Here is a 15,935-nt window from a genome sequence, read left to right as displayed (position 1 = left end):
AACTTGCCATTTCTATTTAGCAGAAACCATTTATACGTCTAATTTTCTTTATTTTATGCAGACATGGTTAAAAATTGTATTTGGAGTTGTCACCTCTGCTCTGCTTGCTTTATTGGTGATGTGCATTGTCTTCCGTCCTTCAAGAGGTAAGAATTTTCTCTAATTTGCTCTGTCTGCCTAGAATAGTTTGGAAAATTCACTCGTGCATGGTCACAAGTGATTGAACATTTCCTAAGTGCTTATTTTCCAAAGTAAGCCTGTTATTTCCAAGAAGACATATGAGCTCCCAGATATGTTGTTGAGCAACCAGAAATACTGAGGAATTTCAGGCATGGGTAGGAAGAGTTTCCAGTATTGTTTCAGCAATAGAAAAACCTGAGCGCTCTTCTGTATCACCCCCACATCTCTCCAAAATATATGCTAAATTCCAAGCTTTGACAGGCCTCTAGAGACAATATTTTTAACTAACGTTGCTTTTCGTTATTGGATTGCCTCATGGAAAGTAAAGATGAGTAAGAATGGAAAAGTTAAAACAGAACCTATGGAAATTTTTATTATGAGCCTTTCCAAACATTTAGGGAGGCAGTCAAGAATAGAGATCTCGGGAACAGCTGCAGAGAAAAAGCGAAATTGTTGTTCTAGATGCAGTAGCCAAGAAAATCAAATTCGAAGACTAAATATTATTAAGCAAATGTTATGTTTAGTTATAAACTGATCCTTTTTTAAAAAGTTTAGATTAACATTGATCTCACTTTGCTGAAACTTAGGAGACCGATGTTGTGGCTAGTTTGGATTTAAATTAAGACTGTCTATAAATATTTCAGTGATATTAGAGAAATAGGTTTTTATGAAACTATAAAAAGAAGCTCAAGTTCTAAAACAGGAAAAATATGCAATAATAACCAGTCTTTTGCCCTGGAGTCTTAGGGAAGGAAAAAAGTTTGTACCAACAAGTATTAAAATCTTATGATAGCTAAAGTGGAAAATATCTTTGGTTAAAAGCTAACTGACAGTGAAGGAAGATCAATGACAAGCCTTTAGCTAAATAAAGTATGAGTCCTGAATGATTTGTTGCTTTAAAAAGTGAAATATAGAAAAATATTTTGAAAAATCCAAAATGCTCATGGGATTTTCACAGAATTACAAAATGAAGAGGTTAACCAATAAGAGGAAGGCAGTGTTCTTATATCTTCAGTCCTCATTCCTCTCTGCTTACACAAGATTATTCTGAGGCTGTTGAGATAGATTGTGTGAGTCCATATTTTTCATGTTTTTTCAAGTTAAAATTGTTCTCAGACCAGTGTCTCACTTCATTTCGGGTCCATATTTAACTCACACCAGCAATTGTCAGGAAGCGGATTAGGTCCTATTGACCCCTTGAATGCTAATACATTCAAAATTAGCTTCTGATTCTTAAAGAAAACTTCCTAATACTTGACATGTACACTTTGCTCTGTCAGAAACAAATGCTCTGAGAATAAAAGTGTGTGGATTTTACGGTGAGTCTGCCTTCATGTCTACAGGCAAGGATGGGTTGCGTTTGCACTTTGGAATTTGATACATAAGTTCTAATAAGAAATATATTACAGTTATATAAGTATACACACTCAAAGATATTTGTGTAATTATATATAATCCCAATCCTTACCCTCTCCCCAAGTTTAACATAGATATATGTTATAATCTACGTATATTATAAAAGTCCTATGTCATTCATAACCTAGTTTTCTGTTTCAACCAACAGGATAATTCTCAGAGCAAAGCAATTTTCAGATAGAGTGAAATAATCAGATTAAACTTCAGATGAAATTTTAGTACTCACTCAGCAACAGAAAATTATAAAAAAAGCCAAGAACTATTTTTTTTCATAATACCATTCTTTTCCTATTCTGAAGAACTTATCAGAATGTCACTTAAGTAAATTGTACAGGGGACAATTCATTTCTCTACTTTCCTAAGCAGGACCGAGGTTGAAACTCTTCTTCCCTTGAGTCATTGGTCCAGGCAGCCCTTATGTGAAGTGTGCCCTGATGACCTCCCTGCTTTCTCCTCACACCATACTCCTCAGCCATCCCCAGTGTGGAGCTTTGGGTCCAGTTCTCAGTCTCACATCTGCCCAGTGGCTGGTGAGGGAGGATCTGAGGTGGCAAGGCAGGAGAAGGGAAGGAGGAAGGGGAAGGAAGAATGGAAAATTCAAAGCCAAATAAGCTTCTCCTTAGTCTTCTTCTCACACTTCATCAGAAATCCGATTACCTCGTTTGCCTTCAAGTGCCCTCATACTCCTAACCCAGGATTTATGCACCAGCATAAGAACAGTCTTCCTTTGAGAAACTTAAAGACCCACTTATGAAACACTCATTCATTTATTTATACGTTAATGAATGAAGTTCCACTAGTTAGTCCGACTCAACTAATTGAGTTCAATCTGCCCATCATTGTGTTAGTTGGGGAAACAAAGGTACTGCAGTTTAGACTTTCTCTGAAAGCATGGTAAGAACCCAGTAGGGATGCTCAGTCATCACCACCAATACAGGATCAGTTCACTTAGAGCACTGGGTTGCTTCAACCACTGGGTCTAAGTGACAGAAGAGGAGAGAGGGCTTTTCCAAAGAGGGAGCAAGTCCCAGGAGCACCGATCTCAGGATTAAAAGAGCTCTAGAGGAATTAGGCAGGATTTTGAGAACAAATAGGGCAATGGAGTGGTGAAATAAGAAATATCCATTTAGCTCACTCACATAATAAAAAATAACAAAGGACTTTTTTGGGGGGCTTCCAAATTTTTCCATTTTTATTTTCACCAAATGAGAAACACATATGAGTTTCCACCCCTTAGACCCAGGCTGTCCTCTTTGGCCTCAGCCTACTCCTTCAACCGATTCCCTTTCTTTTCTCCTCTCTCTACCTTTTCTCTTGAGGTTCTTCTTCCTAAGCAACACTCCTCTTCCTATGTGAAGATGCAACCAGACCAAGAGTGGAAACAAAACTCCTCACCTTCCCCTCATTTTTGCCAACCCCAAGGACAAACACAAGACTTTTTGTTTCAAAAGATATACAGAGGTGACAAAACAAAAATCAAACAAACAAAAAGCTAGAATTGGAAAGTAACAGAGGCTACATAATTTTGCAACTAAATTTTATATAGCCTTGCTTCATGATTTACAATTTCTGAATTCCTGGACCTTTGTGAAAGGAATTGTGGGAACTGTACGCACATTTCTTGATTTCTGTTGAGTATAGAGTTCCCTATATGGTGAAGAGCAAACACTCAATAAACATTAGCTTTTTTTTTTCTAAAGTTTCTAACATATTGCAGCAGCTTAATAAATGGTAGGTAGCATTTTATTGTGTTCTCCATCCTAGCACACAAAGATGGCAACTAGACCCTCTGTGTGATGTATTTTGATTTCAACAATGCTCTTCTTAAGTCTGAGAGGAGGAAGTACTTGTCCCTGCCTAGCATCCCTGTTCCTATCCCCTACCTCCTGGGATGAAAAAAAAAAAAAAAAAAAACATTTTCCAAAAATTTTGTGTGCAAGGCCCTTGTACAGGATATTGGCAGCTCAGAGGCAAGAGCAAGAAAGAAGAAAGGAAGAGGAAAGATAAAGGAAGCTGAGGTGGTTGGGGTGGAGAATAAGGCTAAGTGAGAGAAAGAAGAGAGAGGATATGTAGTATGGAGATATCCAAGTTCTCCTGGGCAGGGCCTCTAGTACTTCGGTGAAATGAGAACCAGCATTAGCCTAGCTTTAGATCTGCCTGATATCCTCTTGTCTACTTTTGCACACTTTCTCTTTTATCGTTTTTTTTTTTCACTTGTTGTTGGTTTTGGTCTGCAGTGTTTTATACAAATTTGTATTAGTTGTCAAGTTTTTAAAATCAGAAAATTTCACATAAAAATGTACATTTTTGGCTTCTTTTTAAATACTAAATCTGGCAACATTGGGCCCATGGTAATAGTTGGCTGAGAAGCAGTTGCTCTCTTTAGATTGGCAATGCACTGTCTAGTTTGCTACACACCCCAATAGAAAATAGAAAAAACTTTCTATCTTACTTGCACAAGGTACCATATTCATTTACCACATCTGCTTGATTCCTATAAACAATGGATTTTTAACCCTCGGACTGAAGAAGCCACAGTATTCTTTCTGGGGTTAAAAACAGCAATCTACTGAATACGAAAAAACCAGAGATGAGCATCCCAAAGTTATCCATTATCCACAATGCCCAGTCCACTGTGGCTCCTGGATACTTTGGTGATTTGTTCAGCAAATTATTTATTGAGCATCTTCCAAATACCAGGCACAGGTATAAGGTATGAATGACAAGGTCTCTGGACTTAGGAATGGATAATCTTATAATAAACAAGTAAATGAGTGAATTAATAGAATATTTTAAATTCGTAAAAGTGCTATAGAAAACAACTGGAGTGAGGGCTGTGTTAGACATCTAGGGCTGCCGTGACAAAATATCAGGACTGGGTGGCTTAAACAACAGAAATTTATATTCTCACAGTTCTGGAGGCTGGAAATCCAAGATTAAGGTGTAGTCAGGTTTAGTTTTTCTGAAGGCATCTCTCCTTGGCTTGGAGATGGCTGCCTTTTTGCTTTGTCCCCACATGGCTTTTTCTCTGTGCATATGCACTGGTGGTGTCTCTTCCTCTTCCAGTAAGGACAGAACCAGTTCTGTTAGATTAGGGCTCCACCATTATGGCCTTATGTAATCTTAATTACCTTGTCAAAGGATCTGTCTCCAAATACAGTTCTGTTGCGAGTTAGAGCTTCAATTTATGTATTTTGGGGGGACACAATTCAGTTCATAGCAAAAGTGGTCAAGGAAGGCTTCTCTGAGATAATATTTGAGCCAAGACCTTAAGGACAGGAAAGATGCAAGCTGGGAACTAGCTCCTCAATGCAGAGGGAAAAACAGATACAAAATCTCCAAAGCAAGAAAGTATTTGAGAAGTTCAAGGAAACAAAAGGAAAGTGATAGCTGTGAGGCCAAAACTATGTAAACAAATGAACACAGGAAAATATGTATATACAAATGTGCTTATGACTATACACACATATATAAAATTTATAGTGATTACTTAGGTAAGTAATAGCTTATATAATTTATTTCAGAAGAAATATGAACTCACAGATGATTTAGACAGAATATAAATCAGTATTTGATAAGAATAAATATCATTTAGAATGTCTACATTTTAGGTGGAAATCCACTGTTATTATTATGATTATTGTTACTATTACTACTATTATAACCTCAACAATCACTTTTTGTAAAATAAATGTGAGACCAAATTATCATCAAAGGAGATGTGAATATGTTTTTGAGACTTAAAATCTTCCCAGTAGCAACATTCAGAACTGTGAAACAGACTCCCTCAAACATCTGAAGAGTTTCAAGCTTATTCTTTTGGAGGAAGTCATGGGGAAGTCTAAAGGGCTGCGGAAAAGATTCAGAAAGTTCATGGACATAAAAGAGCTTTTGAGTTGAGTGTAAATATATCAACCTTGCAGATTATATTTCTCCACTTTGCACTTGGATTTTAAAATCACAGAAGATGAATCTTGGAAAATTCTCTTTGAGTTTTGCCAAATTCTAAATTATTTGGAAAATAATCCAAGTCCTTAGATGACTCCCATTATGCAGAAGAGTTTACCTGTCTCTGATTTCCAAAGTGAATTGTTACAATTTGCACAAGAATATCTAGTCATATATACACCTTGAGAAAAACATGTTCTAAAGCTCAAATTGGGGATGTGGAATCAGGGCTAAAGGTTCTTAAGAACTAGAGACAGTCAAACTGAGCCTTAAAATCTAGCAACATGTTAGGCATAAATTAAAATAATATTTCCATGGGATAATCAATACTCATCAGTCTTTTATTTACTTATCACTTATATAGAGAGCAAAGAATTTATTTTTCATTTCAATATCCTTGTGAATGAACAAAAATTACGTAGTAAAAACAGGATAACTTACAATCTTAACTTTTATCCCTGTTAATACTAAAAAAATGAGGATTTTTTAGTATCTAAATTAAAATGTTTTCAAACAGATTATGATTTACATACTTGGTAGAAAAACTGATATGATAAGACTCCTTAAAGAAACAGCATAGAAAGACTGTCGAAAAAGGAGATAACTTAGAAGAAAAGAACAAATTTCTAGAAAGATACAAACTACCACAATTCACTCAAGAATAAATAGAAAACCTGAATAGAACTATAACAACTGAAGAGATTGATTTCGTGATTTTAAAACTTCCTGCAAAGAAAACCCCAAGCCCAACTGGCTTCATCAGTAAACTCTACCAAACATTTTAAGAAGAATTATTACCAATCTTTCACAAACTCTTCCAAAAAATAAAGGAGAACACTTCTCAACTCATGCTGTAAGGCCAGTTTTGCTACGATACCAAAACCATTCAAAAATGTTACAAGAAAAAAAGTTACAGACCAATATTAGTTATAGACCAATATTTATGATGAATATAAATGGAAAAAACCTCAACATAGTACCAGTGAGCCAAACCCAACAGTGTATAAAAAGAACTATTCACCAAGACCAAGTGAGATTTATCCCAAAAATACAAAGTCTAACGTCCAGAAATCAGTTACTATAATAAGCTGTATTAATAGAAAAAAGGGACAAAAACTACATTGTTATTTTAGTAGACACAGAAAAAGGATTTAACAAAATACACACACTTTCACTGTAAAAACACTCAGCAGACTAGAAAAAGGAGGAATTTCCTCTATCTGATAAAGGGCATCTACAAAAATTTCACAGTTAATATCACACTGGTGAAAGATTCAGGGCTCTTCCCCTAAGATCAAGAATAAGACAGCATGTCTGCTCTTACTTCTGTTTAATATTTTATTGGTGGTTGTAACCGGGGCAATTAGATAAGGAAAAGAAATAAAAAGTATCCAGATTGGAAAGGAAGAAGTAAAACTATCTCTATTTGCAGATGACATGATCTTGTTTATAGAAAATCCTAAGGAACTCACTAAAAAATATTGGAACTAATAAACAAGCTGAGAAAATTTGCAGAACACAAGATCAACATATAAAAAATCAGTTGAATTTCTATACATTATCAATAAACAATACAAAAATATATAAACGAATGGAAAGAGATCCTATATATAGATCAGGAAACAGTATTTTTAAGAAGGCAGTATTCCCCCAAATTTACCTACAGATTAAATGCAATCCCTATCCAAATCCCAGATGACTTTTTTTTGGTAGAAATTGATAAGCTGATTCCAAAATTCATATGGAAATGCAGGGATCCAGAATAGCTATATTGAAAATGAATAACAAAGTTGAATCACACTTCCTTATTTCAAAACTTACTAGAAAACTTACATAATCAAGACAGTGTGATACTGGCATAAGGATAAACATACAGATCAATAAAATAGAATTGAGAGCTCAGAAATAAGTGTAAAAGCCTTACATTTATGGTTAATTGATTTTCAATCAGAATGCCATAACAGTTTAATGGAGCAAATCTTTTCAACAAATGGACAACTGGATATCCACATGCAAAAAATGATATTGGACCCACTTCCTCACATCATACATAAAAATTAACTCAACATGAACCAAAGACCTAAATATAAGAGCTAAAACTATAAAACATTTAAAAACAAAACCTAGGAATAAATCTTCATTGTCTTTGGATTAGGCAGTGGTTTCTTAGATACCACCCAAAGCACAAGCAACAAAGGAAAAACGTACATAAATTGGACTTCTTTGAAATTTAGCACTTTGGTTGCAAAGGATATCAAGAAAGTGAAAAGACTACCCGTAAAATGAGGGGGTGGGGGAAATGTTTGCACGTACATACATCTGACATGGGACTTGCATTCAGAATATATTTTTAAAAAACTCTTACAAATCAATAATAAAAGGCAAATAACCAAATTTAAAAATAGACAAAGGATAGGCACTTTTCCCGAAGAGGATATAAAAGGTGACTAATAAGCTCATTTTCCTCATTAGTCATTAGGAAAATGTAAATTAAAACCACAATGAAATACTAGGAATGAAATTACAGGTGTAGCAAATAGGCATCCATTACAGCCTACCTAGTGAGAAATGGCTTGGCCTTGAAGTTACAGTACAAATGCAGATAGTAGAAAGAGATTTTAGAGATAGAATTGTCAGACCTGGGTGGTGGACAAAGGCAGTAAGAGAAGAGGGAGGTCAAGGATAACTCCCAGGTATTTGAAGGGAGGAACTATATGGACAATAGTGCCATTGACTTGGAGAAATCTGAAGGGGCAGCATGGAATTCCTTTTTTCTTAGCTTTAGACATACCGATTTTTTTAATTAATTTTTATCGGAGTATAGTTGCTTTACAGTGTTGTGTTAGTTCCTCCTGTACGGCAAAGTGAATCAGTTATACATATATATCTATCCACTCTCTTTTGGATTTCCTTGCCATTTAGGTCACCACAGAGCACTGAGTAGAGTTTCCTGTGCTATACAGTAGGTTCTCGTTAGTTATCTATTAGGCATACTGATTTTGACATGCCTGTGAGATATGCAGGTAGAGATGCTAAGAAGGATGTTTAATATATAGTCTGGAATTCAAGGAAGAAACCCAGTGGGGAGTCAGGTGTGGTAGTGGGGGTGAGGTGAGTCAGGTAGGGATACGTAATAGAAACCCTGGGAGAATGAAATGGTTGAGGAAAGCGACTCTTTCTCAGGCACCAAGTAAAACAAATATGAGCCACACCACAATTTAAAGCAGAGATTAGAGGAAGAGGAGCTGGCAAAGAAGACTGAGTGGGCCTTCAGATATAGACGAGGATTACTTTCATCTTCAGAGTCACCAAAATATTTGACCTTTACCACCATGTTCTCATGCACTATGCTGACTATACCCTATGATCTTTACTGCTTTAGAGATCACACAAAAAAACTCTAATTAACATAGCACAACAATAACATGATACAGAAAATGAACTTTAAAAAACCTGACAATTCCTTTGAATAACTTATGTTGTTCAGTGTTATCTACAGAGACATGGAAAAATCATTCGGAACCAAGAGGTACTACATTCTTCAGTGAGACATGAAAAACTTACAGCGACCTCTTTGCTTTGACAAAACTCAAACTGTCTCATTTTCTCTTAACATTCATTTTGAGGTACAATTATCCTATCTTCCCCTGTGTGTTGCTTGATTTTTGACCTTATTTTTGCTTTTGTTTTGTTCTGTTGTTGTTTCATTACATGTGTACTTTCACTCGAAATCACAAGATAGTGGTAAAGTGCTAGTCTCTAAAATCAGATGCAGCTGAATTTAAACCCCAGCTCTGTTAAGTATTAGGCAAGTTACTTTAACGCCCTAATTTCCATTTCCTAATCAGTAAAATGGTGTAAATAATAGTACTTACATCAGAGAGTTGCTGTGAGTGTTTCACAGGACCATGCACATAGAGTGCTTGGTACTCATTAGAACTTAATAAATTATAACACTTCTTATTACTGGTCTAAAGCTACCTCAGTTCCATTTTCTTCAAAGTTGTCAGCCTTTGCCCAAATATAACATTGGTTTTAAAAAGTTTATTTCTGACCATAATATTTCTGACATTTGCCCCTGTGGTACTCATTCCAGGAACAAAAGTGACCTGATGTGATGGCTGGAGATACAGCCTGTTTGAGGACAGCATCTCTGCAGAGCCAGCAGAGAGATAGGTGTGGTGTCCCTGGGAGCCCACGTCACTTTCCTTGGGGTGGCCTCATAAACATCAATTCCAAAACAAGTATGAAAGTGAGAACAAGAAGACCTACCAGCCATTTGTGTGCCCACTTATGATGAATATTAGAGTGGACATCAGATGTCTCTGCTCTGACATTTACTCCCAATTTTTAAGGACTAGAAAATTAATGGCAGAAAGAGAATCCTAATAAATAATAAATATAAAATTTTAAGTAAGAATTTGGAGAATAGTGAGTCATTATTTACTTATGAATCATTTCTGTGAATTGTAATTTCTTGGATTCATTATTGAAATAATTCTCGGCTTTGCTTTAATAAGTTTAAAATACAAATAATTAAACTATAGTTAATTAGAGTGTTTAAGCAGTGTATGAGTAACTGTGTAAAGGTGGGCCCAACTGACTATAAGGGCACTAGCAGCAATTAAGTGTGAAGTGAGTGTCAGTTACATATAGAAGAGAGATATGCTCTCAGAATTCATTTCTACATCTGCTCAACTACTTAGAGTTTAAAAATTATAGATGCCAAAACTAAACTTACAAAATAATGAAAAGATTATAATTCAGTATTAAAACATTATTTGGAAAAAGGCATGAAAATCCACAGATTCCTTCAGTAATTATTAGCAGAATAGTTTTCAGGTGACTAGAAATTGTTTAGTGTGATTGATGCCATAGAGATGCATTTTATACTGATTTACACAGAAACACACACACACCCCACACACACACACACACACACACACACACACACACACATGCATACACATTCAAAACACTAAAAAACATGCCCCCTTCCCCTATCAATGCTTTTCCTATTATCTTGTTTAAATCTAGTCTGGGCCAGAATCAGTCCCCTTGCCCTTTCTCAGTTCCTCAAGGATCAGAAGATGGAATGTACCTAAAGAGGAGTCCATCTGGACAATGACGAAGAGGACTGAATAGGGACGTAAACATTATAGGGGATCATTAACATCCCTTGAAAGACATGATCAACAGTAGCTGTGGGGAAGCTGTCCATGAAGTGTGGATTGCTGTGCAGCCCAGACCCATCCACCTACTAGGAGTTTCTAGGCAAAGAGCAACTCTACTGATAGGCACAGGAGAACATTGAACCAAGTAGATTCAGTGAAATCACTAAATTTGGATTCTTTGCAGAAGAATCACCTGTGGGGCTTGGTTAAAAATAAAAATCAGGGCCCTATCTCCAGAGATTCTGAATCAGTAGATTTGAGATAAGGACTAGGAATCTGTTTTTCAAACAAGCACTCCAGCTAACTTCAAGGACAAAATGTGGATACCTTTTTAAATGATGGCGTGTCCGGGTAGAATTATACATGAACTTTACAACATGGACAGGACGGTAAAGAGTAAGGGCAGGTGTATCTTTGGGGGACAATTAGTGATAACAAGCTAAAATAAAATCTCTCCAGTTGATTTATTTTTTTCATTCTACAAATATTTATCGTGCTTCCACTATATGCCGAGCACTGTCCTAGCTGGTGCAAAGAACCAGAGCTTGGATTGGAAATTCTAAGTACATGTCTTATAACTCAATATGTGACCTAAGTCATCATCTCAGAGCAGATACATTACTCTGTTGCATTTATGAACATGTGGTCATTTTCGGCAGGAAGAAGAGAATGCCTAATTTAAATTCTCCCCATTTGATTTGGTGTCATTCTGAGCCCAGCCTGATGCCAGGATAATCACACCTTCTGAGTCCGTGTGAGGTTAGGAATAATCACCTACCCCAAATCTGTGCCATGAACCCTATTTTACATAAATACAGCTGGCTCCTCTGGATGTGTTCTGTATATCCCCTTATCACTGCATGGGCTCTGTTGGGGCTTATTATCATTACAGGAATTGGTAGTGCAATTAGTACATATTTAAATTGCTTTACAGATATTGAGTCATAATATGACATATCTTAAGTTCTCTATATAGATCATTGGCATTTATAGCTACTATGCACCCATTTAAAATAAATGACTAACTGGGAAGTAATATGAAATACACTCTCATGTAACTTTCATGGAGAATCTAAATTAGAGGTTAAACAGTGTAAATAACTAACCGTTGAAATCTTTTTGAGAAATCTGGTAAGGGTCTGAATGATTATTAATGTAAAAAAGGAAAATGAGTAGGAATTTTAAAAATAATTTGAAACTCTTGTTTTTTATAAATCTTGTTTCTCCGTATGTGCGATATTAGTATTAACCATATTTATGATCATAATTGGACTATTTCAGTTATGGAGCCCTAAGATGACAAAGAGGGTCTAAGTATAACTGATGAATTCTCTTATATTAGAATAAAAATTAACCTTAATTACATACACTAACAGCTTAATCTGAAACTGTATTTCCCACACTGTGATTTTAGTAGATACTAAAATAAAAATCCCAGTGGTTAAATTAGTTTGGGAAACACTGATCAAAAGTATTTATTTGAAGAATCCTGAGAAGCTATGACAATAACAAAAGCTAACATTTATTGACTGCCAAGCATAGAGCTAAATGTTTCATTTGAATTAGCTCAATTTAACCTTTTATAAAAATGAAGATTAGTTATAGCAAAAAATTTCTCAAACATAATTGCAACTAAGGAAAATTATATGCAAGGATACTTAAAGAGGAAAATCTATTATATGTCATTAGCTGTAATCAAAGCATTATTTATGCTAGACAATAAAAAAGATATCACCAAGATTATATTCATTTATTGAATTAATGTTGAAAAAAGTTTTTTAAAAATTACCTAGTTTTTCTGGTATTCACAATAAAGGAATTCACTAAATAAAACTTTTTTCATCTATATGATCAGGATTGTGAAGACACTAAATATATCTCAAAAGGAAAATAATTTCCATTGTTGGAATGGAAATTGTGTTAGAATTTCCACTTGACTATATTAGAAACAGATTGCAATTTGCTCGTGAGTTAAATAAAATTGAATTACAATACTTAGCAATTATACTAACACTGTTGTAGTAAAATGGTAGTATTTTGTTCATGGAATGGGTATTATAAAATCAGTGGCATGAAATTTGCACAAGACCATTTAATTAAATAGAAGCACTTTCATTATGAATAACTGTATGGCATGTAGGACCTTACTTAAGATGCAAAGAACCTGTACAAAGATGATTATTAGAATAATATAATGTTATTAAGTGTTTAGTGCCTGGTTGCAAAGGGGTTCATCAGCCACATATGTTCTTATAGCTACCAGGATAATTTTTAGTAAATTAAGAAACTAACTCACGGCCCTAATCAAAAGTGTGGAGCATACATACATCGGTGTAAATCAGTTAAAATCGCAGAAGATGCTATTATCCAGTTGGTCAGCTGGATCTTATCACGTGGCAGTACATTTAGGTGACTATAAGGTTAATAGAGCATGTTGTGTCTTAAATTTCAAAATTTAATATGGTAGAATTAGAAGGTATTGCCAGCATTTTCTAGTCCAGTCCTTTATATTATAGGTGAGCAAGCTGCAAGGCCAGAGATTGACTTGACAAAGTCATATAGGAAATTAACAGCAGAACCATTCTGCAAAGAAGAGGGCAGAAATCTCATCCATCCACCCATCAATCCTTCATTTCATGTATTCATTCATTCAACAAGTATTTATTAAATGCCTATTATGTGCTAGACACTAAGGGTGTGGCAGTGAGCAAAACTAAGCATGGTCCCTTGTTTTATGGTGACTGTTTTTGAGAATACAATGGAAAGTGGAGAAGCGTGAATAGAATAATCACTCAAATACACACAAGATTACAAACCAAGACAAATGTTCTTAAAAAAGGGAAACTGGCCTATGATAATGTATAACAAGGGAACCAGACTTAAACCAAGGGGTCAGGAAGGGCTTCCCAGAGGAAGTGGCCCTTATATTAAACACTAAAGGCTAAAAAGAAGTTATAAGAAGGGAGAGGGTGGAAAGAGGTGAGTAGCCCTGGAGAAAGAAATTAGCATTTGAGAAACAGAAACCCAGCATGTTTGGAATCTAGAAAGTAGTGAGAGAAGGGCAAGAGGGTGCTGGAGGGGCAGACCATCCCAGACCTGCTAGGGCTATAGTCCAGAATAACATTTTTGCTCTTCATCTTGAAAGTTCTGGAAAGTTGTGACAGAGTTCAGCAGGAAGATAAAGTTCATCTTTGACAGTTTTATTTTTACATGAGCAAATACCAGATTCATATACGCTATTCAAGGTGTAGGACACTTTTCTAAGTTTTGGTTCTGTAAGTGATGGCCTGGAGAAGGGGTAAAGTGGGAGGAATGGAGAGCAGGAATATGGACGTGAAGGATTGGAAGTCGGTTGCACAATTTCTGGTGTATCTGACTGTTTCAGGGCTCCATAATGAATTTGTTCTGAGAATGGAAGTCACATTTAAAACATAAAAATGTTATGGTGGGTTCAAACAGCAGTGAAATTTGCTTGTGGTTTGTGAGCTACTTTAGATTAGTTTTTATATGGAAAACCTCTACTCTTGGAATTTCCAAGATCATTTGTATAGATGATATGGTTTTCTTTTCTTCTGGTCTACTTTCTGTTTATAAAAATCCCTAGCCAGGATAAGAAATTAACTGCATTCATTAATGCCTCTCTTGAGACGTCTGAAGGTAAAGATTCTGGTTGATAACACCCGACCAATTGGGAGGCTAAAATACATCATTGATAAATCAATAGAAATCCAAGCCAAGCATATGTGAGGAAATACAATGAACTGCTTTAAAGGCTAAGCTTTCAGTCAAACCTGCCATGTCTGCAATCCCAGCTTTGTAAGGCCTAGAGTTGTTGGAACCTTGTCTCCTCTTCCTTCTTAAAAACCTCTGACAATTCTTCACTGCCTGAAGAAGAATGTCTCTGCTGCTCAGCATGGTCCCCTTCACACTCCTCAAGATTTTCCCACCAGTGTTCCTTTCCAGGCAATCAAACTACTCCAAGTCTCATTAGCCTGCCTATAAAAAAGGAAATAATACTCACAGCTATTACAACAAGAGTTAAACAAGTGTTTAGCAATGGCAGATCTTTTCATTATATGACAAATAACAGATGAGAGACATTTGAGTTGTTAATCTTCTTTTAAATAATAATATGTTTCCTCCTCCCCCAAAGTTCATAACTCTGAAGGAAGTACAACAAGAGCACTCACGCTGAAGGATATTTTAAATGGGACATTTTCTTATAAAACATTTTTTCCAAACTGGATTTCAGGTAAGTGAATTATTTCTTTACATTTTTTTTAATGTATGATTTTTGGTTTTTGTTTTTAATTCCAACACATCTCTATGGTACCATAAGACATCTTAGTGGAAATGGATAAAAACAGCACTCATTTAGATAAGTCAAATGGCCACCAAAGCATTTTTTGACAGAACTATTTAGACAGGATTTGCCCAATAATAATGATACCAAGAGCAGTTTTAACACAATGGTAAAATCCGAGAACGCATTATTAGAATAAGCTGAGCAATGATATAGCTTTTCAGAATGGGAAATAAGCACCTATTTAGAAGAGGTCATGAGAATTTTACCAAAAGAAAAATTCCATTGTTAATCTAGATAATCTGAGAAATAAACAAATCCTACCCTGAAGACAAATCCTTTAAAGGCCATAAAATTGATATTTGCATATAGTTTTTCAAAATAGTATGTTGCCAAATGAGTCTAATCAAACAAATGGTAAATATACTATAAATTGTTTATATTGTTTATATTCTAATTTATATCTAATGTGCCACTAAACAAAGTAGAATATTTTCATTTTCTCTTTAGAAAATAATATGCATATAAAATAGGTTTTAAACTAAGTCAAACACAGCCTAAATGGAATATATGTTTTTTATTACAAAAGAAACACACCACTTTAAACTAGTTTGTTGTCTTTGTAACACAGAGAAAATCTAAATTTATTCCTAAGCACCCTGAACTGGTTAGAATAGGGCTGCTAGTAGCAAATATGGCATTTTTGTGTAAAGTAGGAAAAAAAAATCATCCTTTCCTCCCTTTCACCATCAACTTATTATTTTTTCAACTTAATATTTTAAGTTTGACAAAGCAATATGTACTGGACAGAGAGGAACAACAAAGTCAGTCTGTGAAATCAGAGAGGTATTTCTTTGTTCTAAATGTATTTCCTGTTGAGGGAGATCCTTTCAAGTTTTGTTTTCCTTCTTGTT

At 35.3% G+C, this 15,935-nt stretch overlaps 1 protein-coding gene across 3 annotated transcripts in view; it reads left to right on the top strand.

Moving 5' to 3' along the window:
- FAP (fibroblast activation protein alpha) overlaps window positions 1-15,935 on the top strand; it is an 86,918-nt gene that overhangs the window by 18,887 nt on the left and 52,096 nt on the right. For all 3 annotated transcript variants that reach the window (XM_057745710.1, XM_057745711.1, XM_057745709.1), the window contains 2 exons: window positions 62-146; window positions 14,872-14,970. In XM_057745710.1, coding sequence (XP_057601693.1) covers window positions 62-146; window positions 14,872-14,970 — 184 coding nt within the window. The remainder of the gene's footprint in view (window positions 1-61; window positions 147-14,871; window positions 14,971-15,935) is intronic.

Source organism: Hippopotamus amphibius, chromosome 8 (assembly GCF_030028045.1).
Source record: "Hippopotamus amphibius kiboko isolate mHipAmp2 chromosome 8, mHipAmp2.hap2, whole genome shotgun sequence".
NCBI lineage: Eukaryota > Metazoa > Chordata > Mammalia > Artiodactyla > Hippopotamidae > Hippopotamus > Hippopotamus amphibius.
Note: the sequence above shows the minus strand (reverse complement) of the source record. Positions and strands in the feature narration are given on the sequence as shown.